Here is a 27,201-nt window from a genome sequence, read left to right on the forward strand (position 1 = left end):
CCTCACGCCCCCCAAAAAACACCACAAGACAAGCATTCTGGATTGTTTTTAAAAAGCAACTTTCTTTTTGAATTCACCAAGTATAAAAAAATCTAGCTGCCTTTTTCTTGGTTTCATTGAGCTTTTATATTCTTAGTAGAAACAGATCTCAGAAAGAAGATGATGGTTTTCTCTAATAGAAGTACGTATTTCTTCTTGAAAGGCATTTTTATGTAAAGTTGCTTGGGTAAAACAAATTGAACAACCAGTTAAACTCATTCCTTCTGTACTTATTTTGAACTTCAAAGCTCCTAGATTTAACCTCTGGTTCAGTCCCATCTTACTAGATTTAAGTGGCTTTGTTTTGTTTTGTTTTTTTCATGCAGGTTCTGCTCATTAATCACCACCAGTGTGGATCTGAAGAAGAGTTTATTACCTCTCTTTTTTTGAGTATGTTTAACTTCAGATACACACAATGTAGCCTCTCCTTCCCTATTAGATTCTTAGAAGGTAGTTATATTTTTTATAGTCTCCTTCTTGTGACTTTGATAGTTGGGATCAATAACAATAAAAACTATTCCTTACATACTGGGCTGCTGCATGCAAATCAGTTCATTTAAAACCTCCTGGAGGTCTTTGGCATGCCATACATAAAACTATGAGTGTTTATTTGCGGAGGTAACCATGTTCCAAAGAAATTTAACAGTTGATTCTTTTACCAGGAATCTGGGAGTTATCCTTTAGGTTCTGGGAATCATGGACTTTAAGGGGCTTGCTTTTGGTGTGTGATTTTTCAGAATTAATTTAAAATGTGAAATGATAAATTAGAAATATTCTTGAAATATTAGATATCTCTCTGGATGAATAGTGGAGAGGAAATAAACTTGCATTGTATCTATTATTTACAGCTGATTTATTATGCCTTATTAGTTTACAGTGCATATATTTTTCCATGTTGGCAATTTCTAGATAAATTGATGTATTTTTCCTTTTTAAAATGGCTACAGTAAATAAAATATGGTACATAACAATTCAGTTTTTTTATACATGTATCTAGGGCTGGAAAAAAGAAAGAATTCTTGCTGAGTACCCTGATGGCAGGATAATAATGGTTCTTCCTGAAGACCCAAAGTATGCCCTGAAAAAGGTAAATTTCCAGTGACTTGTCATGTGGAGTAGGTGGTATTATTATGCAGCTAATTTTAATAGTATAATTTATTCAGTTGCTTATGCTAAAGTGTTACAAATAACGAGCAGTATATTAGTGCCCTCATGTTTGACGGCATAGCATGTTTAAACACCAATTCCGAAAATTAGAAATAAGCATTTAAAAAATACAACTAACTGAAAAATTATACTAAACTTTGTAGTGTATGTCTGGCATAAGTAAATTGAATTTTAGAGGAGTTGATTATTAGCAGTAATTTGAATGAAGGAATAGAAGGCATGCTAGTTAATGAGTATGCCAAGATTTTGAGGATAAGAATTAGAATTAAAAGTCAAATCATGACAATTTAGAAAGATAAAATTAATAAAATATAAAGATTCATTCTAAGAGTGAATTTTTAAATAAAATTTATTGCAGAAAGGGATCTATCAGTAGATTGTACTAAACCTGGAATTAAAACTGAAGTAATCATATAATATAGAAAATATAAAGAAAGTCCTCTTATCTAGTTTGAGCTAGGTCTTAGTCCAATTTATAATCTCATGATTTAAGGATTCAGAGTTTACTTTGTTGGAAAATGAACCAGGGAGGTAATGATACCTGGGACTATTTCACTATAATAGGATATCTTAAAAGTAAGGAACCATTAGAATAAACTTATTTTTTTTAAATGCCATTTTATTGAGATGTACACCATATAATCCATCCAAAGTATACAATCAGTGGCTCACAGTATCATCATATACTGTGCATTCATGGCCACAATCAATTTTAGAACATAAGATAAATTTATTTATTTTTTTTTCATTTTATTTTTTTTATCTTCATTTTATTGAGATACATTCACATACCACGCAGTCATACAAAACAAATCATACTTTCAATTGTTCACAGTACCATTACATAGTTGTACATTCATCACCTAAATCAATCCCTGACACTTTCATTAGCACACACACAAAAATAACAAGAATAATAATTAGAGTGAAAAAGAGCAATTAAAGTAAAAAAGAACACTGGGTACCTTTGTCTGTTTGTTTCCTTCCCCTATTTTTCTTTTTTTTTTTTTTTTTAATCTTCATTTTATTGAGATATATTCATATACCACGCAGTCATACAAAACAAATCGTACTTTTGATTGTTCACAGTACCATTACATAGTTGTACATTCATCACCCAAATCAATCCCTGACACCTTCATTAGCACACACACAAGAATAACAAGAATAATAATTAGAGTGAAAAAGAGCAATTGAAGTAAAAAAGAACACTGGGTACCTTTGTCTGTTTGTTTCCTTCCCCTTTTTTTCTACTCATCCATCCATAAACTAGACAAAGTGGAGTGTGGTCCTTATGGCTTTCCCAATCCCATTGTCACCCCTCATAAGCTACATTTTTATACAACTGTCTTCGAGATTCATGGGTTGTGGGTTGTAGTTTGATAGTTTCAGGTATCCACCACCAGCTACCCCAATTCTTTAGAACCTAAAAAGGGTTGTCTAAGGTGTGCGTAAGAGTGCCTACCAGAGTGACCTCTCGGCTCCTTTTGGAATCTCTCTGCCACTGAAACTTATTTCATTTCCTTTCACATCCCCCTTTTGGTCAAGAAGATGTTCTCCGTCCCACGATGCCAGGTCTACATTCCTCCCCGGGAGTCATATTCCATGTTGCCAGGGAGATTCACTCCCCTGGGTGTCTGATCCCACGTAGGGGGGAGGGCAGTGATTTCACCTTTCAAGTTGGCTTAGCCAGAGAGAGAGGGCCACATCTGAGCAACAAAGGCATTTGGGAGGAGGCTCTTAGGCACAACCATAGGGAGGCCTAGCCTCTCCTTTGCAGCAACCGTCTTCCCAAGGGTAAAACCTATGGTAGAGGGCTCAACCCATCAAACCACCAGTCCCCTATGTCTGTGGTCATGTAATTTATTTTTTATTTTTTATTTTTTTTATCTTCATTTTATTGAGATATATTCACATACCATGCAGTCATACAAAACAAATCGTACTTTCGATTGTTTACAGTACCATTACATAGTTGTACATTCATCACCTAAATCAATCCCTGACACCTTGATTAGCACACACACAAAAATAACAAGAATAATAATTAGAGTGAAAAAGAGCAATTGAAGTAAAAAAGAACACTGGGTACCTTTGTCTGTTTGTTTCCTTCCCCTATTTTTCTACTCATCCATCCAGAAACTAGACAAAGTGGAGTGTGGTCCTTATGGCTTTCCCAATCCCATTGTCACCCCTCATAAGCTACATTTTTATACAACTGTCTTCGAGATTCATGGGTTCTGGGTTGTAGTTTGATAGTTTCAGGTATCCACCACCAGCTACCCCAATTCATTAGAACCTAAAAAGGGTTGTCTAAAGTGTGCGTAAGAGTGCCCACCAGAGTGACCTCTCGGCTCGTTTTGGAATCTCTCTGCCACTGAAGCTTATTTCATTTCCTTTCACATCCCCCTTTTGGTCAAGAAGATGTTCTCCGTCCCACGATGCCAGGTCTACCTTGCTCCCCGGGAGTCATATTCCACGTTGCCAGGGAGATTCACTCCCCTGGGTGTCTGATCCCACATAGGGGGGAGGGCAGTGATTTCACCTTTCAAGTTGGCTTAGCCAGAGAGAGAGAGCCACATCTGAGCAACAAAGAGGCATTCGGGAGGAGGCTCTTAGGCACAACCATAGGGAGGCCTAGCCAAGTGGAACCAGGAGGAATTTATTTTGAAATAAAATGTGAATTACGTTTTCAAATAATATGCTCAGTATGTTTTTCTTTAGGCTCCAGATTCTTTTTCAAGAGAAATACTTCATAATTTAAAGCAATGGGCCCAATTGTATATCTGAAAAAGTTAAATACACTACAGTCTGTCCAAATTGTCTGAAAACACAGGGAATAGATTGTATTTATGGTACTTGTTTCAGATTGACATTTGGAGCTCTTTAAATTAAGAAATACTGCAACTAAAAAGAAGGCTGAAGAAAAACATTTTGAACCTATTCTTTGGAAATATAACTGACATTTTGTTTAAAATACAAGTTTGTTCTGTGATTTTTGTCTTTTTAAGAAACTCTTTTATATATTACCGGTCAATGCCAGATACTTAAATAGGTAGCTGATTGGTACGTTTGAGACATTGTTCCTTGCACAAAAGTAAATATTTGAATTAATGTTGAATCAGTGATTGATTGACTAAATGAAAAATTATGGAATTTTTGGAATTTCAACTGTCATTATGCAGAAATGCACAGTAGGAACTTTGCTACATCACTATATATGGCAGCCAGACTGTTAAGAAGCCTCAATAAACAAAAATTTCCTCGTTTTAGTTTGTCAGGGCAAAATTTTAATAATCTAAATTCAGTAGGTTTCTAGTTAGTAACTTAAAATAAGTTAAAAATTAAAATCTGGGGAATTGTGAGTTGCTTGCCTATAGGAACTGAATCAGGAATTCGGTTCCAGGATTGAGAAGACATGAGATTTTGTCACTGTATAGGAGATGAGCTACATGGTATTCAGCTTGTCAGACCTAAGAGTGCTTAACTCATTTAAAGGTTATTCGTCTTTTAAGTTTAGTAACACAAGTGAATATCTATTGGACTGAATATTTGAAGGGGAAGGAACTGATAGTTAAGTGCATACAAAGTTCTTTGCTTTGAGTACCTAAAAAGGTCTGAGATGATCGTATTTGACCTTGACTACAATGCTAGGAGGTAAACTGGAAGAAACACACAGCTTGATGCCATATAAACATTTTGGCTCAGATTCCTGTTCCTTGGTTTTCTTTCGTTTCTTTTGTTTTGTTTTGTTTTTGTTTCTGTTTGTTTTCTTTTTAGAAAAAGTCCACATTTGAACAACAAAAGAAGTTCTCTGGAGTTGACTCCTACGCATAATTATAGGTGGGCTTAGCTTCCCCTTGACAGCCATAAGTTTCACCAGAGCAAGCCTCAAGATTGAGGGCTTGACTTAAAAAGTTCACATAGCATATGTTATGTCCACAATAACCCATCCATATCTCACATTATCATCACTTACTTGTACAATCCTCATCATTCTCCATTTTAAACAATTCTCATGACCCGAAATACCTTGTAGCTCTTCATACGTTGTTTCGTTTAATCAATACATCTTGAGCCCCTGGTCTACGTCAGATAGAGTATTTCAGGGTCCCAGGCACTGTGTGGAAACAGAACAGGCCAGGTAGTGAGAGAAGAGACACACATTTTCTTTGGGAGCAAATTTTGGGTTGCTTTTGTTTTTGTTGGTTGGTGTTTTTCTTTTGTTGTTGTTTGTTTTTTAAATGTAATTTTATTGAAATATACTTCACATTTTGGACAAAGTTTTTTGAAGCACAGAAAGTTTTTTTTTAAATTTTATTGAGATATAGTCACATACCATACAGTTATCCACAGTGTACAATTAGTTGTTCACAGTACCATTATATAGTTGTGCATTCATCACCACAGTCAATTTTTGAACATTTTCATTACCACACACATAAAAAATAAGAATAAAAGTTAAAGTAAAAAAGAACACCCAAAAAATCCCATACCCTCCATCTCTCCCTATTATTCATTACTTTTTGTCCTCATTTTTCTATTCATCTGTCCATATACTGTATAAAGGGAGTGGGAGCCACAAAGTTTTCACAATCACCTGGTCACACAGTGTAAGCTATATAGTTATACAATCGTCTTCAAGAATCAAGGCTACTGGTTGCAGTTTAACAGTTAGACAGCTATTTCCTTCTAGCTATTCCAATATGCTAAAAACTAAAAAGGGATATCTATATAATGCATAAGAATAACCTACAGAATGACCTCTCGACTCTATGTGATATCTCTCAGCCACTGAAACTTTGTTCCCTTTCTCTTCCCCCTTTTGGTCCAAGAAGGCTTTCTCAGTCCCACAATGCCAGGGCCAAGCTCATCCCACAAGTCATATTCCACTTTGCTGGGGAGGTTTACACCCCTGGGAATCATGTCTTACCTAGGAGGGAGGGCAGTGAGTTTACCTGCAGAGTTGGCTTAGAGAGCGCCACATCTGAGCAACAAAAGAGGTTCTTTGAGGGTGACTCTTAGGCAGAATTTTAAGTAGGCTTAGCCTCTCCTTTGCAGTAACAAACTTCATAAGGGCAAGCCCCAAGATTGAGGGCTCGGCCTTCTAAATTAGTAGCCCCCAGTGCTTGTGAGAATATCGTTAATTTCCCGAGTGGGGAAATTTAGTATTTCTACATTTTCCCCCAGTCCCTCAAGGGGGCTTTGCAAATACATCTTTATTCTCTGCCCAGATTACTCTGGGATGTATTGGGGACTTACACTAACCTGTACAAACCAACCAGATTTTACTCCCTATTTAGTGTTACATGTAATTATGTTGTTTGAATAAACTGACCATACAAGTTAAATTACATAGCGTGTTACAAAGAATATATATTTTGCACTTAATAAACATCTCTTCCTTTTGTCTCACACAGAAGTTGAAGTTTTAAAAACATCATCAGTATCGTCCTTTACCCTTATCTTAGTCCTAACCAAGTCCATATTGTTCATACCTCTAATTGAAGTCTGATCTCTTTTTTCAAACTCTTTCACATTTGCCGTATGGAGTAATGCTGACATTTGTAGCTACTGGACTCTGGCTCTGAATCTCAGGTGTCAAACACATACCCCAAATTCCATGGGCCAATCAGATTATACACAAAGAGCTCAGCATCTCAGAATTTAGAAATAACTAGTACAACTCAGAAATGGTTGTGAATCTAGGAACCTTTACAGTAAGCTTTCCCCTGATAGCTTCTGCTCTCAGACTCAATTCTCAGAGCTTGCATGTTATAGTTAGTCCATATTAGTGAGGCATTATAATGTTTTTCTTTTAATTTCTGGTTTATTTCACTCAGCATACTGTCCTCATGTCCATTCACCTCACAACTTCACTCCTTGTAGCAGCTCAGTATTTGATTGTATGTATAAACCACAGTTTGCCATTCTGTTCATCAATTGGTGTACTCTTAGGCCGCCTCCATCTACTGCAAATCGTGAATACTGACACCTTAAACCCCACTGTGCAGATGTCCATTCATGACCCTCTTTTCAGTTCTTCCAATTATATACCCAATAACCAAGTTGCAGGACCATATGGCAACCCCATGCTTAGCTTCCTGTGGAACCACCACACTGCCCTCCAGATAGGCTGCACCATTCTACTTCCCCACCAACAGGGATTAGGTACATCACTTTCTCCACATTTTCTCCAACACTGGTATCCCTCTGTTTATTTTTTAAATGGTTTTATTCACACACCATACATTCCATCCTAAGAAAACAATCATGGTTCCCAGTATAATCACATAGTTATGCATTCACCAATACTATCTGTATAAGGACATTTCCATTTTCTTCCACAAAGACAAGGAGGCGAAAAAAGTAAAAAGAAAAGAGAAAGAAAAAAAAAGACAAAAAAAATGACAACTAAAAAGCGACAAAAGGAAAAATAAAATTAAAATAAAGTATAATTAAAAAGTCAAACAACACCACCAACCCCAAGAATCCCATACCTCTCTTATAGACCTTTAGCTTTTGTATATTGCCTGTGTTACAGTTGATGGAAGCATTTCACAATGTTACTGATAATCATAGGTTCTAGTTTGCACTGATTGTATTTTTCCCCCAATACCACCCCATTTTTAATACCTTGCAAAGTTGACATTCATCTGTTCTCCCTCATGTCAGAACATATTTGTACGTTTAATCACAAGCATTGACCACTCTAGGTTTTGTTAAGCTATATAGTCCCAGCCTTTAGCTTCTGTCTTCCTTCTGATGTCCTACATGCCCCTAACCTTCCTCTTTCAATCATACTCAGTTATCTTTGTTCAGTGTACTTTTATTATTGTGCTACCATCACCCACTACTGTGCTCCAAGCCTCTCTCTCCTGTCTTTTCCTATGTGTTTGTAGTGCTCCCTTCAGTATTTCATGTAGAGCAGGTATCTTGTCCACAAACTCTTTTCAGTGTCTGTTTGGGAATATCTTAAACTCTCCCTCATTTTTGAAGGACAGTTTTGCCAGATGTGGAATTCTTGGTTGGCAGTTTTTCTTCAGTATTGTAAACATATCATACCACTGCCTTCTCAACTCCATGGTTCCTACTGAGAAATCCATACATAGTCTTATCAAGCTTCCGTTGTATGTGATGGATTGCTTTTCTCTTGCTGCTTTCAGAATTCCTTCTTTGTCTTTGACATTTGATAATCTGATTATTAAGTGTCTTGGCGTAGGTCTGTTCGGATCTATTCTGTTTGGGGTATACTGCGCTTCTTGGATCTATAATTTTATGTCTTTCATAAAAGATGGGAAATTTTCAGTGATTATTTCCTCCATTATTGTTTCTGCCCCTTTCCCTTCTGTTCTCCTGGGACACCTCTGACAGGTACATTTATGCGCTTCATGTTGCCATTCAGTTCCCTGAGACACTGCTCATAGTTTTCTGTTCTTTTCCCTATCTGTTCTTTGTTTTTTTTTTTTTTTGTAGAGTTTCAGATGTCGTATCCTCCAGTTCATGAATCCTTTCTTCTGCCTCTTATCTGCTGTTGTAGTCTCCATTGTGTTTTTTATTAGTTTTTTAATTAAATTCAGTTTTATTGAAATACATTCACACACCATACAGTCATCCATGGTATACAATCCACTGTCCACAGTATGATAACATAGTTATGCGTTCATCACCACAATCTATCTCTGAACATTTTCCTTACATCAGAAAGAACCAGAACAAGAATAAAAAATAAAAGTGAAAAAAGAACACCCAAATCATCCCCCCATCCCACCTCATTTGTCCTTTAGTTTTTATCCCCATTTTTCTACTCATCCATACACTAGATAAAGGGGGTGTGATCCACAAGGTCTTCACAATCACACTGTCACCCCTTGTAATCTACATTATTATGTAATTGTCTTCAGGAGTCCAGACTGCTGGGTTGGAGTTTGGTAATTTCAGGTATTTACTTCTAGCTATTCCAGTACATTAAAACCTAGGAGGTGTTATCTATATAGTGCATAAGAATGTCCACCAGAGTGACCTCTCGACTCCATTTGAAATCTCACAGCCACTGAAACTGTTTCATCTCATTTTGCATCCCCCTTTTAGTCAAGAAGATACCCTCAGTCCCACGATGCCAGGTCCACATTCATCCCCAGGAGTCATCTTCTGCATTGCCAGGGAGATTTACACCCCTGGAAGTCGGGTCCCACGTAGTGGGGAGGGCAGCGAGTTCACCTGTCGAGATGGCTCAGTTAGAGAGAGAGAGGGCCACATCTGAGCAACAAAGAGGTACTAAGGGGGAGACTCTTAGGCACAATTACATGCAAGTTTAAACTCTCCTTTGCAGTAACGAGCTTCATAAGGGCAAGTCCCATGCTCGAGGGCTCAGCACATCAAACCGCCAGTCCCAATGTTTGTGACAACATCAACACCAGTCCAGGTGAGGGTGTCCAACACATCCGCACCTTCCCCCAGATCCTCGGGGATGGGGAGGGGGAGGCTGTAAATATATTTTTTATTATCTGCCCAAATTACTCTGGAATGTGTCACTATTTCACTCCAGCCTATACTAACCTCCTGTATCTCACTTCCTATTCAAAGTTCCATGCAATTGTGGTGTTTGAACAAATCGACTGTAGAGTTGTACCATTTAGAAAATTTAGATCCTGTACCAAATCCATTGTGTTTTTCATCTCTCGTATTGTGCCTTTCATTCCCATAAGTTCTGCCATTTGATTTTTACACTTTAGAGTTCTTGTGTTCACCCAATTTCTTCTTTATATCCTTCATCTCTTTTGCCATATCTTCCCTCACTTCATTGATTTGATTTTTGGATTGATTTAGAAGATTTGTTTGGTGAATACCTAGTTGTTTCAATTCTGTTTCTCAGTTGAAGTGTAGGTTTGTTCCTTTGACTGGGCCATATCTTTGTTTTTCCTAATGGGAGTTGTAATTTTTTATTGTCTAAGCATCTGATTCCCTTGATTACCCCAATCAGATTTTCCCAGACCAGAAGGGCCCAGGTCTGAGGAAGAAAGTAATCAGTATCAAGTTTCCCTGAGGAGCAGGTTGTCATACTTTCCTGTGAGGCCTCTAGACTTTGTGCTTTTCCAATCCTGTCCAGAAGGTGGCACTTGTCAGCCCACAGCCCTCCACTGGTGTAATGAGGTGAGGTCCCTTTAATTCTCAGTGGAGCCTGTCCTGGCCAGGGTCCAAAGGTGTCAGGCCAATTCTGGGTCCTTCCCCACCCCAACCCTCACTCCCAGGCCCTGGGATCTGAATTCTCTGAGGGAGGGCAGCCACTTGAGCTGGGCCCCACCCCCCTTTTCTTATGTATCCTTTAGGGAGTTACCTTATACACTTGAATTCCTCCTTTGTCTCTCTGACTGTGTTATCTCCACCCTTGCCTGGTTCAGTGCTGATAATTGAAAATGCCCAAGTCTTTCTCTATAGAGAGCTGCTTACAATGAGAGAAAAAAAAAAAAAAGGAAAAAGAGCAAAAGCCCCTTTTCAGAGCCAGTGTCCAGCGCCCCAGTTTCGCTGGTCAGCTGGTGTTGGCACCTGGTTCTCTGTGCCCTTTTTCTTGGGATACAACCATTTTCTAGTACTCTGAGCTCAGCCGTCTCCAAAAGCCTCTATTTTTATTTATTTATTCATTTGTTTGTTTGTTTTTCCATCAGCCCTGCCTCGTCTGTGCTGAGAGGAGCCTCACATTCCTTTCCTGTTTGCTCCGGGTTTATCTGTGCTTGTAGCTTGTATTCAGTAATCCAAATTTGTTAATTAAAACCACAGTTGGAGTTTGGTTGAGTTACTTTCCCTCACTCCAGGTAACCAGCTTCTTTTTTCCAGAGGGAAGTATTTTGGCTCAGCCCGTGGTGCCCGGTGCAGGAGGGGCGTGGGCTCTGCAGTTTGGGAAGCTTTACTTACAGTTTTATGCTGCGATCTCAGCCATTCCACCCATTCCAGGCTGGTGTATGATGTATATCCGGTCATGGATGTCCCCCAAAGTTGTTCCAGATTATATACTAGTTGTTCCTGGCTGTTTCCTAGTTGCTCTAGAAGACTAACTAAATTCCACACCTTTCCATGCTGCCATCTTGCCCCACTTCCTTGGCACAGAAGCTTTTGATTTTGAGGAGTTCCCATTTATCTGTTTTTTTCTTTTTGTTGCTTGTGCTTTGGCTGTAAGGTCTAACAAGGTACCTCCTTTTACTAGGTTGTGAAGATGTTTCCATATATTATCTTCTAAGAGTTTTATTTTGCTCTCTCTCATATTGAGGTCTTTGATCCACTTTTCATTTATCTTTGTATAGGGTGTGAGGTGTAGGGGTCCTCTTTCATTCTTTTAGTTATGGATATCCAGTTCTCCCATCCCCATTTATTCAAGAGACTGTTCTGTTCCATTTCAGTGGATTTGGGGGCCTTAATTAAAATCATTGGGTCATAGATCTGGGGGCCTATTTCCAAACTCTCAGTTCAATTCGAGTTATCATTATGTCTGTCTTTGTGCCAATACCATGCTGTCTTGACCACTGTGGCTTCATAGTAGGCTTCAATGTTTGGACGTGTAAGACCTCCCACTTCGTTCTTTTTTTAAGATGTTTTTGGCAATTCAGGGCCCTTTCCCTTCCAAATAAATATGATACCTAGCTTTTCCAACTCTTCAAAGTAGGTTGTTGAAATTTTGATTGGAATTGCCTTGAATCTGTAGATCAGTTTGGGTAGAATTGACATCTTAATGACGTTTAAGTCTTCTTTTCATGAGCATGGAATATTTTTCCTTTTTTATTTCTTTTAGTACAGGTTTATAATTTTCTGTGTAGAGGTCTTTTGCATCCTTGATTAAATTTATTACTAGGTATTTGATTTTTTTAGTTGCTGTTGTGAATGGATTTCTTTTTTTTATTACCTCTTCAGTTAGGTCATTACTAGTATGTAGGAACATTACCGACTTACGTGCATTAATCTTACAACCTGTCACTCTGCTGAATTTATTTATTAGCTCAAGTAGCTTTGTGGTCAAATTCTCAATATTTTCTAAATATAAGATCATATTATCTGTGAATAATGACAGTTTACTTCTTTAGTTTTCTTGATGTCTGATACCTGATATGGGAAAGTTACTTAATCTCTGAGTTTTATTTCTTCCATATGTAAAATAAGGAATCGTAGACCGTCAAGAAATTTTGGATTTAAATTTAAATGTATTAAAATAGTTAAATTTAAGAGCTTTGCATAATGTTTGGCCCTTAAATGGTTGATGAGGAGTAAAAAGAGTTTCATCTATGCCTGCTTCCATTTTACTCATGAGAACCGTAATTAAGGGTTGGGAAGAAAAGTAGTTTGCCCCACTAAGAGTCCAGTGAAGTTCTCCAATTCACAAACCTGTGATGCTTCTAATGGGAAGTGTTAAAGTTCTTATTACTTATTGTAGGAGCCCTCACTCTTGTTCCCTGGATTGCTATAGTTTAAAACTTGGACTTGGCATCACTGTCTAGATCTTCCCTCATTCTGTAATGTATCCATGGAGCTTTAAAAGACAGTTATTCAACAAGCACAGTGAGTAGTTAATTCAAAATATCTCTTAGGAAGAGGTCGTGTTTGCAGTAGTAGTCTCAATTTATTGAACTGAAATCATACATACTTACATATATACAGTGCTTTCACTGTTAAAAAATTGTTCTTTGTTTGGCAGGTTGACGAGATTAGAGAGATGGTTGATAATGATTTAGGTTTCCAACAGGCTCCACTAATGTGCTATTCCAGAACTAAAACACTTCTCTTTATTTCTAATGACAAAAAAGTGGTTGGCTGCCTCATTGCAGAACATATACAGTGGGTAAGTGATTTTTTTAAAGAGTGCTCATTAATAGTTCAGTGTTCTATGAGTTTACTATGTAATATTGAATAAAGTAATCCTGATAAATTCATCTACACTTAATGTAAGGAAGGGTATGGATGCAAGAATTCTAGTATGTGACTCTTTACTATGGTGGAGTTGTATCTTGCATGGGAATTAGTTTGTCAAGAAAGTGTGTAAGGTAAAAATTCTATAGAATCAAAAGTACTGTTAAATTTTGTTCAGGACGTTTCCATGTGGGTACTAATGTAACGTCTGTCTCAATAACTCCCTCCAGCACTGGAATAAATCAAGTGTTGGCATACTACAGCCCTGTGCTGAAATCTGGTCTGTTTTTGTAAGTCGAGTTTTATTGTAATGTTGCCAAACCCATTTGTTTACATGTTGCCTATGGCAGCCTTTGCACTACAAAGCAAGTTGAATAGTTGGAGCAGAGATCAGGTGGACTGCAAAGCCTGAAATATTTATAATCTGGCTCTTTCTTGAAAGTGTGCCTACCCCTGGAGTAGATCATTATTTCTTTGATTGAGCGCTAGATGAAGTGGCTTGTGTTTAGGGTCCAAATTGTATAAAAATGAACAAATAGGGATATGTTTATATTATGAGAGTTATGTAGTAACTGGGACCAACCTCAGAAAACAGAAGAGTCTGGACTCTAGTGATAATCACTTTGAGGCATTACCCCATTTAAATTTTGTCCTTTTTTTGGCTGAGTTCTCACTCATGAATTCATTGTACAGTGGATGTGACTTCTATTCAGTGGTATCTTTAGCATATTAATAATTGTCTGGGAATATATGCTTCATCATAAAATTTACTAATAAAATAAAAAGTCAAAACAAGTTGCATGGGATTTCTATATGTTAAGCTACATTTAAAAAAATCAGCCTGAAATTCTAGTGTTTATGAATCTTGCTTGAATAACATTTGGTTTACATAAATAGCTGAGAAGGTAGTTTGGGGATTTAACTTTTATATAAATGACTAACTCATGGAAGTTTTCCATACAGAGATTCACAGAGATTCACTTTTTCATAGAGAAGACGGTTTTTGTGATTCCAGTCCCACCTAGTTCCAAAAATGGTTTGTGCAATGTTTAGACTAGAAGATAGCTACATGACATTTGCCTGTTTTTCTCACTTAATTGTTCTATGTAATTGCTTTTAAGTTGTATACCATATCCTATCAGTGAGCTGCCATGTCCTTTTTTGGCCACTAAACTAGTAGAGGTGTTTGTTTCTTAAAGCACTTTTTTTTTTTTTTAAGGTGAGTGGAGTGGGGAGGAGAGGGCCTTTCTAAATTCTTGATATCCTCTGCCATCCCTAGTCCTAGTTCCCACAGAACTGTGAACCCTTAAACTATGGCAGCAATCACAGAAACAGAAACTGCTGAGTTCTTAATTTGTCCTTTTGCTGATCCTTAGAATCTGGGAGGTGAAGAGAACTAGCATTCAGTTCTTACTAAAGGCCAGACATGATAGCAAGATGCTTTGTATGTATTACCTTATTTAATTTTGCAGCCTCTTTATAGGAGGAACCCGAAACTTAGAGTAATTAAGTAACTTCCCCTTTATCCAGGTTTGTCTTTTTCTTAAAAATGAGAGTGAAAGCATAAGTGGTCCCCATAGTTTGTTAAGAAACCAGACAAATGTAGTGATCTCCTCACTGAGGTCATTACTAGACAATTACTAATTAACATTTGCATTAAAAAATTTTTTTCCCCAATGTTGACACCTTCAGGGCTACAGAGTAATAGAAGAGAAACTTCCGGTTATCAGATCAGAAGAAGAAAAAGTCAGATTTGAAAGGCAAAAAGCCTGGTGCTGCTCAACATTGCCTGAGCCTGCAATCTGTGGGATCAGTCGAATATGGGTATTCAGCATGATGCGTCGGAAGAAAATTGCTTCTCGCATGATTGAATGCCTAAGGTAACTTGAATGTAATTCTTCAAACTATTTTCAGTAGTTTAGAATTTAAGCAGAGTTTTAGTATAAAGTTTGACATGTAATTAAGCTTAAGGATATAGATAACTTTTAATTTCTCTCGAGTATAAATTGGCATAAGATGGTCAGTGTATTGGATCTGTAATTACTTTTTATGTGAACTTAATTTGAGGAGGAAGAAAGTGAGTTACATTAAATATTATTAAAACAAGTTGACTTACTTTTTGTAACCATGATGTAAGGCCAAAATAACCTACTTATTTCGAGCTGTGTTTGATACTGAAGAATTTTAAACACAGCCAAAGAAACTTTCCGAATTTCTTGGGAGTTCTGCTTTTAGGGAAATATATCTTATTTCAGAGTATTGTTTTTGTTAATTATCTGTCTTTCATTACTTTTTTTTCCTTACTTTCATCACTTGGTTTATCAGTTTTATCAGACAAATTGGACGCTTTGTTTTGTGTCTGTAAAGGATTCATGGAGGAGGTTAAATTATTCAAATGAAATTTTTAGGTTAGTCTATTGATTTTGTTTATGTATAGAATCCCTGTCTCCTCTAATTGTCATAAATGAGATCCTACTACTCTAAGGATCTTAGAGCTTAATGTGGGTCTGGTTTATCCCCCGTAGTTTATAAATGAGTAATGGTGCAGAACGGCTCAAAGCCAATCCATCCTTTTCATGACAGAGGCAGGCATGTTTTTGGCTCTTTCAGAACTAAGACAAGAAAATGCATCTGCTTAAGGGGAAGGGTATTGCCCCTTCTGTAATCATTATAGACTTAGGTCTTGTGACAACCATAAGGTAGTTCTATTTTATAAAATAAAATCTGTAAAGTCATTGAATGTGTTGTATTTGATACTGAAATTGCCACCATAAGCTTCCTGTTAAAAATACACAGGGTTTCTGTTTTTTTTTTTTTGTATTTATTTTTCCTACTTATGTGAGCCTTATTATTATTAGTGCCTCTAGCACTCTCTATTAAGGTTACATTATGAAAAATCTATAATAAGCTATATCCTGAGTAAATGCCTTTTTTTTTTTTTTCAAATTATAGCTTTATTGAGAATATAATTCACATACCATAAAATTCACCTATTTAAAGTGTACATTTCCATGGATTTTAGCATATCTACAAAGCTGTACAACCATCACCACTATCTAATTTTTGGACTTTTTTATCACCCCTAAAAGAAACCCCCATATCTATTAGCAGTCAACACCACCCAAATCTACTTTCTGTCTCAATGGTTTGCCTATTCTGGACATTACATATAAATGTAATTAAAAAAATGGTCTTTTGCAACTGGTTTCTTTTACTTAGCATAATATTTTTAAGTGTCATCCGTGTTGTAGAATGTATCGTTGCTTTCATTCCTTTTTATTGCCAGATAATATTCCATCTTATGGCTATACCATGTTGATTTATCTGTTCATCAATTGATGGACATTTGGGTGGTTTCTACTTTTGAGCTATTGTGAATAATGCTGCTATGAACATTTGTGTACAAATTTTTGTGAGGACGTATGTTTTCTTTTCTCTTGGGTCTGTACCTGTGAGTGGAATTGCTGGGTCATAGGGTAACTCTATGTTTAACTATTTGAGGAACTACCAAACTGTTTTCCAAAGTGGTACCATTGTACATTCCCACCAAGTTCTAATATCTCTACATTCTCACCAACACTTATTTTCTATTTTAGCCATCATTGTGAGTGTACAGTAGTATCTCATTGTGGTTTCAATTTGCATTTCCTTAATGAGTAATGATTTTGAGGATAATGTCATGCCTTGTTGGTCATTTATATATCTTCTTTGCAGAAATGTCTGTTCAAATCCTTTGCCCATTTTCAAATTGGGTTATTTTTCTTTTAATGTTGAGTTATAATAGTTCTTTATATTCAGTATGCAAGTTCATTATCAGATGTGTGATATTTGCAGATATTTTCTCCCATTACATATGTGGTTGTGGGTTTTCTTGATGGTGTCCTTTGAAGCACAAAAGTTTTAAATTTTGATGGAGTCAAATTTGTATATTCTTTTTGTCATTTATACTTTTGATTTCATAACTAAGAAACCACTGCATAATCTAAGGCATCAAGATTTATACTTATGTTTTCTTCTAAGAGTTTGTAGTTTTAGTCCTTACATTTAGGTCTTTGACCTATTTTTAGTTAATTTTTTTTAAAGCAGTTTTTTTGAGATAAATTCAAATGCCATTCAGTCCATCTAAAAGGTGTACAGTCAGCGTCTTCTAGTATATTCACAGAGTTGTGCTTTCTTCGCCAAAATCAATTCTAGAACATTTTCACCCACAGGAGGGTTCACCATGTTATACAGTCCCATGTTTCATCCTTTGGCTTTCTTTCCAACTCTAAACTTTTCCTTTCCCAAAATTGTACCCAAATATAATTGCCGTTAATTGTACTCACTATAAGGTGCTACCATCACCTCTATCCATTTCCAAACATTTACACAATCAACATTATTACATGTTTTGTGTAAATTACATATCAGTTCCCCATCCTCTGCCCTCATTCTATCTTCTGTTAATCTGTGTACTAGGTATTAACATCATGAATTTGCTAATTCATATTACTGTGATCATACAGTATTTATCCTTTTGTGTCTGACATTCCATTCTACATAATGCCCTCAAGGTTCATCCATGATGTCACATGCATCAGGAGTTCATTCCTTCTTACAGCTGCATAATACTCTATCATATGTATATATCACATTTTCTTTTATCCATTCATCAGTTGACAGACTCTTGCATTGTTTTCCCCTTTTGGCAATTGTGAATAATGCTGTTATGAACATTGGTGTGCAAATGTCTGTTTGCATCCCTGCCTTCAGTTCTTCTGAGTATGTACCTAGTAGCAAAATCACTGGATCATAATAGCCATTCTATATTTAGCTTCCTGAAGAACTGCCACACTGTCTTGTACAGCAGCTGTACCATCCTGCATTCCCAGCAGCAGTGAATAAATGTTCCTGTTTTTCCACATCCTTTGCAACACTTGTAGTTTCCTGTTTTGTTTTTTTTTTCCCTAATAGTGGCCATTCTAGTAAGTGCAAAATTATTTGTCATTGAGGTTTTGATTTGCATTTCCATAATAGCTAGAGATGTTGAGCATCTTTTCATGTGCTTTTTAGCCATTTGTATTTCCTCTTTGGAAAAATGTCTATTCAAGTCTTTTGCCCATTTTTTAATTGGGTTGTCTGTCTTTATTGTTGAGTTGTAGGATTTCTTTATATATTCTGAATATTAAGCCCTTAATGGATATGTGGTTTCCAAATATTTTCTCCTGTTGAGTAGGCTGCCTTTTCACCCTCTTGAAAGAGTCCTTTGGAGCACAAAAATATTCAGTTTTGAGGATGTCCCTTTTATCTATTTTTTTCTTTTGTTGTTTGTGCTTTTGGGTGTAAGGTCTAAGAAACTACCTCCTACCACAAGATTTTGAAGATACTTCCTTGCATTTTCTTCTAGGAGTTTTATGTTTCTAGCATTTATATTTAGTTCTTTGATCCATTTTGAGTTTTTATATAAGGTGTGATATATGGGGGTCCTCTTTCATTCTTTTGGATATGGATATCCAGTTCTCCCAGCCACATTTGTTGAAGAGACTGTTCTGTCCCAGTTGGGTGGACTTGGCAGCCTTGTCAGAAATCAATTGACCATAGATCTGAGGGTCTGTTTCTGAACTCTCAATTCTATTCCATTGGTCAATGTCTATCTTTATGCCAATACCATGCAGTTTTTACCACTGTAGCTTTGTAATATGCTTTAAAATCAGGAAATGACTGTCCTCCAACTTCATTTTTCTTTTTCACAATTTGTTGGCTATTCAGGGCCCCTTACCCTTCCAAATAAACTAGCTAATTGGCTTTTCCAATTCTGCAAAGTAGGCTGTTGAATTTTGATTGGGTTGCGTTGAATCTGTAAATCAATTGGGTAGAATTGACATCTTAATGGTATTTAGTGTTTCAGTCCCTGACCATGAAATATCTTTCCATTTATTTGTCTTCTTTGATTTATTTTAGCAGTGCTTTGTAGTTTTCTAGACAAAGGATCTTTATATCCTTGGTTAAGTTTATTCCTAGATATTTGTTTCTTTTAGTTTCTATTGTAAATGGAAATTTTTCCGATTTCCTCCTCAGATTGCTCATTACTACTGTATTAAAATACTGATTTTTGCATGTTAATCTTGTATCCCACCACATTGCTAAACTCATTTATTAACTTTATAGCTTTGTTATAGATTTTTCAGGACCTTCTAGGTATAGAATCATATCATCTGCAAATAGTGAAAGTTTTCCTTCTTCCTTTCCAATTTGGATGCCTTTATTTCTTTTTCCTGCCTAATTGCGCTTGCTAGAACTTCATCAGGTTCTATTACTAGTTGCTGAGTATTTTTATCACGAAGAAGGGGTGTTGGGTAAATGTTTTTAAAACCATTGTTGCTTTTATAAAATATTTTGACCTTAGTACATTACTGTTTTACATGAACAATTATTTTCCACAATTTTTAGAATGTCTTTCTAGTAAAATTGTTGTTGATGGTTTTTCCAGTTTTAATGATTAGAAATATTAATGTTTTACTCTTCCATATTCTCCCCCTCCCCCTTTTTTTAACAGGAGTAACTTTATATATGGCTCATATTTGAGTAAAGAAGAAATTGCTTTCTCAGATCCTACTCCTGATGGAAAACTGTTTGCAACACAGTATTGTGGCACTGGTCAGTTTCTGGTATACAATTTTATTAATGGACAGAATAACACCTAAAACAAATTCTTGCCTACAGTATTAGAAGACATCTACTGAAGAGAATGGATTGGTTGCTGACTCTAACCAGGAACTAGGGCCATTTTTATTACAGTGAACTCAGGACTGGCAACAACCATAAGGTTGTTCCATTTTCATAGAATTGGAAACAATGCAGTAATAGCTTATTATTGTTTTGTTTTTTAAAGAAGATATTTTATTATCTTTTACAGAAATTTATGATTAATGTATTTTATCTATAGTTCCAGACATGTTTACATGCAGCAGATAATTGTTCATAGTGGACTGAAAACTAATGCAAGGACTATGGTCTCAGTGATAAGTATATTTTGAAGTTCTTAATATGGAAATATACCAGTGTGGTTTGGTACTGTATTTTTTATATTGATCTTCTGATACCAGTTACAGGTTTAAAGATTGTATTTTCATAGAGCAGAAACCAATGTTTTTGAGTTATTATTCAAGGGGGGGTGCAATATTAGGTGTTCAGAAAACTGGAACTAATTCTTACAAAGACTGAGGTATACTTTGGATGAACCTCCATGGAAAAGGAAAGCTCCAAATAAGCAGGAATAATTTGGAATATTGAGCTTTTTCTTCCATTTCTCTTTCCTATCCTTAGTGGCAGGAAGAAGTGGAAATGGATAAAGAATTGACACTCTCCTTCTTGGAGAGCTATAAATTACTAAAATAAGAAGGGTATCCTGCAAAAATCATTCTTCTTTCATTCTGGTTCCACTTTTTAAAATAAATGGCAACCTGGCACACTTAGGCTGTTAATAAATCCCAAAGAGGTTTATGAAAATCTGTGGAATAGTTGCAAGCTAAATATGGATGACTTGGTATCTGCTTTCTTATTCCTCAGAAATACTGCACTGAGTATATGCCCTCATTACCGGACTTCACTTTGATACTTGTCTATCCTTCATAGCGCCCTCTGCTTTTAAAGGGTTTATATGTTGAAAAACTGCTGTGGCCTTTTACGATCTGTATATAATGTAGAATAAAATAATAAAGTACTTCATAGCTTTTTCTAAGTGACAGATGTACTAACTAAAATAGTGGTGTGAGAAGTGTGTCATTTGTGCTTTTTCAGGGTGTTTCTTAGGTTTGATACCTTGAAATATGATTAAAACACTGGCTTCTTAAAAGATAGCTTTTACTGGTTTGCCAAAGGATTGCTTTGTCAGCAACAACTCAGCTGAACTTTATATCTCTAATAGGCAAAATCTTTTCTGACTGGTTTAGTAACATGATGGTTTTCTGGTCTTTTGAAGAATTAATAAAGGTAGCTTTATAACAGCTCAAGAATCAGGTACCACTATGGTTTAACTCTGATTATTTTTATGAGCGGAAATGGTATCTCCTCTAAAAACAAGCAAAATTTCAGATCTTAATTAAGATTATTAGATAGGTATACTTTTTATCCCTCTATAGATTTATACCTTTATTATTTGTAGAGTGGCATAAGAAGCCTCTAATAACGTTTATATGGGTGAAATGGTAAAGGCATTGTAAACATTTCCTTCTTGACTCATCATGATGGTCTGGCTTTTGATATTACCATTTATTTTCCTTCAGGTTTGAGACTCTTCTAATCACCCCTGGTTCCCATTGTTTACCTGACAGATACCATGATTTTATAAAACAGGATGAAATTTTGGGTATAATTTTTGGTTATGTTAATTTCATAATACAGGTCCAATTTCTATATAAGCCATAGTATACTTCTTTTCGCTGGTAAGCCAAACTCAGTGGTTTTAAGGAGCCCTGGGGGTAGGGAGTATATATGGATTGGTTGGTTTAAATGTTACCGTTACTGGAAAAAAACATTTATTTTCATCTTTTTTTTGAAGACACAGCTCCTCAAGTTTTATAGGCTAGGTATTTCTCTAAGGATAGTATTACATCACATATGAGTTTTTGTTATGTGCAAGTCCCTACGTTAAGTGCTGCATTATTTTATTTAATCATCATGACAACCCTTTGAGGAGGTAGGGTTTGCAAATGAGGAATCTGAAACTTGAAGATAATTAAGAGACTACTGTAGCAGTCTGTGAGAAAGATGTTGAAACACTGAACTAAAGCTGTGATGTGTGAAGATACAGAAACAGATAAACCTTGAAGAGTCACAATAAAGAACTGATAGGACTTGATAACTGACTAAAGAAGGATCATGGGAAAGAATCGAGGTAATTGGGAATCTTGGTTTAGGTAGTTGAATAGCTGAATTGACTGAGAAGGGAATACAAGAGAATTAGGCTAGGAGGATTGAACATGGAAGGATGAGCTCGGCTTTGGTCATTATTTTAAGTTGCTTGCAGAATCTCCCAAGTGGAGATAATCATCACTTGGACATGTGGATCTAGAAGTTGAGAGAAGTTTAAAATGATCAAATAAATTTATGAGTTTAGTTATTTCCAGGTTTAGAAAAGATCACGTGTTTTCTAAACTGGGAAGGTGAAATAGAGTTGTGAGGACCACCACTGAGGAGTAACTGAGAAGGCATGATGCAAGGTAAGAGAACCAGAAGAGTAGTAGAAGAAACAAAGGGAAGTTTCAAGAATTAAAGAATGGGCAACACCATCATACCACATTTGAAGACTGGGAAGCACAGGTGACTTTAGAAAAGGAAGAGCAGTTTCTGTGGAGTGATGGAGGCAGCAGTGGACATGGTAAGTAAGTATACACACTAATGGCCACAAACTTCAAAAGAGGTTGATTATATAATTGCTGATTATATAAATGGTGACAATAAGTTTTTTTGTCAGCTGCCCTCAAATAGGTGTTGGTTCATTTAAAAAAAAAACAAAAACAAAAAAACTAGTAAATAGATTTCAGGAACCATGAGATTTTATGGGGAATTTAGTGACTAAGACATGTATGGCCCTTGTCTGCATGAATATGCAGTGGTTTTAGTTTATTTTGCAATAATTATAAAAATCAGTATTTTACAAGAGTGAACTTGGTGTATCTAGTAAAAGCCTAACTACCTTAACATCAGGGACTACAATAGACATGCAGTGATATTTTAATTGTTTTTGCTTACTTTGCATGACTGCCCAGCTATCTAGTCTTAACCCTCTGGATAGGAACATAGCCATATTCCACCAAGGAGTAAGATTGTCAGGTTGATTTCTGAGGGAGTGACTACATCTTCTACCTATTCTCATGGCTCTTGAGCCTTCTGGCAAAAAAAAAAAAAAAGAATATATAGTGGAACACTTGTAGTCTCTACCCTAAATCTTTTGTCATACTAAATATTTATTTCCCCTCCTGTGGGTAAAAGCCTGAGCCTCTGGCCTAGGAAGAGTGTTTCCATGGGTTATATATCAATATCTTTTTTTTTTTTAAAACCACTTTTTACATATTTGAAAGGCATTGTTTGGGGGACAAAGTTATTTCTACACAAAAGGTAAAATTAGAGTTTAGAAATAAATCAGAGGTTAACAATGTTCATTTTGTTATCATAACACAGTTCAACAACCCCAAGTTCTGTTTCTGACCAGGGCACCAAAGTGTGAGTATAACTGCCATCTATAAAATAAAGGATTGTATTGGGGATGTACTGTGAATATTTCTAACATTTCTTTAATAATTGTTTCTGAATCTGTAATCCATAATTATTTGGTAATCTGCAAATGGGCATGGTCTGTGCATATTTTGTTTGTATATCTCCTTTTATAGGCTACAGATTTTCATTCAACAAATATTTATTTAGCACTTTCTTGGGCTGTTATCTCAGAATAGTAGATAAGAGTTGCTAGGACCCTCAGTGTCATCCAGCCTATGATATACAGACTTTACAGCATTTCTTGGACTTTCCCAGAGTCAGGGAGCTTATTCCATTTTTTAACATTCCAGATAGTCAAGAAATTGAACTTTTTTTTTTCTTTTTGGTGGGAGGGGAATTTTAATACATTCACCAAATTAAAGGACAATAACATTGTAGACACAACTTAGGACAATTTAAAATCATAAACAAAATGTGAGGTAGACTGACTAGTGAAATTCACCAAATTTTGGTTAAGAAAATGTTACAGTAGTAAAGTAACACAGGTACCCTTTTTCTAAAAATCACAAAAAGCAATTGCATAAATTACAGCCAAGAATGTTTGCATACAATCTCATAATTTTTAGTTTACATTCAGTATTAACCTGTGTGAACTGTCATACATGCCAAGATTCAATAGGTCTTTATGTAAATTATGCTGGTCAATTTAATACATTCATACCACATCAGTCTTCTAAGGGATGGCAAGGCTTAAAGCTGAACACACCAAAATATATATTAACAAATCATGGTGTCCTGTGCTTGTGCAATTTAAAATCCTTAAAGGAGAAGGACCTAACATTCTCTAAAGAATTATACTGATAAGGTGATATTAAATGATACAAACCTTAGTAAGACAGGCTTTGAAAAGAAAAGGCAGGTCAATTTGAATTTATCCATCATTGGGATGATGGTCTGATTCTGGCTTTATTCTGGCGTTTTCTCTTCCAAAGAGTTAAATAGTACTTAAGAGGATACAATCATTTGAATTTTCAGAGTGCAGCTGTAACTACTTTAAAAAAATGGTTCTTTGGACTATGAAGTCAAAGCCAGAAGAAACCCAAGAGGCCATGGGCCCCAGGTAAAACTGTTCAGAATTGGATCAAGTATTTTATTTGCCCTATATAGTGAAAGTTACTGGAATATTGCACAAACAGTGGGTTATTTGATAATGGTCCACTTTAGGCCCTTCCAGCAAAACAGGAACAATTGAAATACATTCATATCTAAACCAGCCTCCTTCAAAGTGTAACTCTGCCAAAAATTCTGCTGTACTAAAATTAGGGAGTATTTTTAAAGTATATATAAGGAAAGGTCCTCTTTGAAGGACAATTAAAAATGGGGTTAAAAGAAATTGTTCATTTCAAAATATATTTAAAGGATCATAATTAGCTACAGTAAAACCAAGAGATCTGTAAGCCATTTTCAGACTAATGCATTCCATCTTTTCACTAGCTGTAAACTTATCATCACAAGATAAAGCTGGCTAACACTATTTGTTCTAAGTAAATGCAGGCTTAGTAGGCCTGTCTCAGTAGTTTCAGGTCATGAACAAGTCATAGATTCAAGTAAAAATGGCCATGTTAAGTGGGGATAAGTGATACAATGGGCTGATGAGAAAATATCCCAAAGGATTGTTTAATGATGAGAACTGGAGTAATTTAAGAATAAATTTCCAGTAGACTTAGTTTGTTCTAGGGCGTTTTAAAAATTCTTTTTCTTAAATTGAAGGATATGGTGAGGAGTCTGTATAAATTTATGCTTCCTACTGCTGACTTTGGAAAACACTCCTGCTAATGAGTCAGAAAGTCTCTTAATAAAATCTTCCTTACGCATCAGAAAAGAATCACTAGTTAGATTAAATAAAAACAGTTCTCTCTTTTTTTCTATGGCCCTATTTCCTGGTTCCCATTTCAGCAATTTCTTTGTTGCTCTCAGTGTAAGGAACCTGATAGTCAGTGTACCTTTTAAAGTAAGCTTTGCTTGAGTTCCTGAAAGGAAATAAACTAGGTCCACTCCACACAAAACATCAGCCCGACATTTAGCTTTGCTGGTGCCAACTACTTAATTCCAACTAACCAGAGTGGATGTACAGTATCTGCTGAAAACTGTTAATTGGCTCAGCTACAGGTTCTCCTTGCACAAGAAGATCAGTCACGGTTCTGAATTCTCATAGTCATGGTATGCTTAAAGACTGGATACATTTTTAAAGATTTGAATGGGAAAAGCAAAGGAATTAAACTAGGAGAAGCTGCATAAACACACATAATGCCTGCCCCACATTTACTGATTTCTTTGTTCAGTTTAAATAGTAAACTTTTAACTCCTGTGGAAATTTTGCCGAAAGTTTCAATACATACAAGATTATAAATCTTAAACTAACACTGCACAGAGACAGACATATCTACTACTTTTTTTTTTTAAATACAAATATCTCTACATTCTATCATTTCAGACCCCTGAGTAATACTGTACCAAAGTACAGATCTGAAGAGAAACTGAGGATTCAGGCCTCAACGTTAATCTTCAGTTCCCACACCAATGGTGTGAGTCTCGTGTAACACATTCAGGCTAGCTAATGATGAAAGTCAGTTTTCCCCCAACATAGTGTAGTAGAAAAAAAAACAATGCAAACTCCATCTTTGTTCTCCAAAGTATATCCTCTTTAGGATCCTGTGGGCAGGCCATATCTTAAGTCATTGCATAACTTCCTAGGGTGGAGTTAACCTGAATTCAAGGTCCTGACATTGGAACTAAAGAAGAATGATGCCCCCAAAGATCTGGGTCAGATTTGGGGAGTTCTTTGGAGAATAGACAAATATGTTGCACTTGGCTCCACAGTGATTGTACTTGAAAGAAAAAAAATATCCCAAATTGTTTCTGCCCCACCCGACCTGGGCATCCCTTTGCAATATCTCTTTAAAAGCTCATACATGGCGACCAGTAAGAAAGTAGAGAGGCTTGTCATCACTGCTGTTAGCAGTTTGAAACTCGTCCCGGAGGCGGAACTGCCATTCATCTTCTAACTCTAAGCGGACAATGGTTTGACGTAAGGAGCTTCTGTCTTGGCAGATGACACACAGGGTAGCACCTTAAAAAAAAAAAAGGCAGAAATGTATCCTAGGCTTAAGGACTGAAATTATAAAGGAGCTTACCTCCTCTCTGATTATATTCCCACCTAACACACCTGGAAATCAATATATAGGTAAATACCCTTTCAGAATTGTTCGTTTTTATTTTATTATTTATTTTGTATAAATACTACAAGATATTAAAAATTTTTTTTAAAGTATAAAGTAAAACATCTTCCAGCCACAATCTCCTCTCCCATGGTAACCACTGTTAGAATATTTCTTGTGTGTCCCTCTAAGCAGCATTTCTCAAACTCGGTCGGCACTATTCTTTGTTGCAAGAGGCTCTCCTGTGCCTTGTAGGATGTTTTAACAGCATCTCTGGCATCTACCCACGAGATGCCAGTAGCACCCCCAAAATGTAACAGCTGAAATGTGTCTCCTGGTTGAGAACCACTGCTCCAGAGGTACTTTATACATATATAAGTAAATGCAGTTTCCCCTGTTCTCTTAAAAATGGTAGCATGCTGTGCACAGTATTCTGAATCTCACTTTTTTTTTTTTACCGACCTCAGAGGTCATCTTGTTAGCATTTCTGATGTTCACCCTGCAGTTTGTTCTTAGCCAAATCAGATTTTTTCTATGGTGCATACTACTGAAGCAACTTTAACTTCTGTACCAGAATCATAACCAAGGGTTTATGTCAGGGGGTGCAGTTATACAAATATGTTGCAGTTGCTTCTTGACCCAGGTACTGTTTTTATATTCAAATATATTCAAAGTCATTAATCTGATT

The 27,201-nt window shown here is 36.2% G+C and overlaps 2 protein-coding genes across 11 annotated transcripts in view; one reads left to right on the top strand and one right to left on the bottom strand.

The window, feature by feature from the left end:
* Positions 1-23,691, top strand: part of ESCO1 (establishment of sister chromatid cohesion N-acetyltransferase 1) — a 54,936-nt gene extending 31,245 nt beyond the window's left edge. The window contains exons 6-9 of the mRNA XM_037805504.1: positions 1,037-1,126; positions 12,887-13,030; positions 14,791-14,978; positions 19,634-23,691. Coding sequence (XP_037661432.1) covers positions 1,037-1,126; positions 12,887-13,030; positions 14,791-14,978; positions 19,634-19,781 — 570 coding nt within the window. The 3' untranslated portion in view covers positions 19,782-23,691. The remainder of the gene's footprint in view (positions 1-1,036; positions 1,127-12,886; positions 13,031-14,790; positions 14,979-19,633) is intronic.
* Positions 23,483-27,201, bottom strand: part of GREB1L (GREB1 like retinoic acid receptor coactivator) — a 422,182-nt gene continuing 418,463 nt past the window's right edge. For all 10 annotated transcript variants that reach the window (XM_037805493.1, XM_037805491.1, XM_037805498.1 and 7 more), the window contains one exon: positions 23,483-26,425. In XM_037805493.1, the coding sequence (XP_037661421.1) occupies positions 26,262-26,425 (164 nt within the window). In that variant the 3' untranslated portion in view covers positions 23,483-26,261. The remainder of the gene's footprint in view (positions 26,426-27,201) is intronic.

The sequence above is a fragment of the Choloepus didactylus genome, chromosome 16, assembly GCF_015220235.1.
Source record: "Choloepus didactylus isolate mChoDid1 chromosome 16, mChoDid1.pri, whole genome shotgun sequence".
NCBI classification, from domain to species: domain Eukaryota; kingdom Metazoa; phylum Chordata; class Mammalia; order Pilosa; family Megalonychidae; genus Choloepus; species Choloepus didactylus.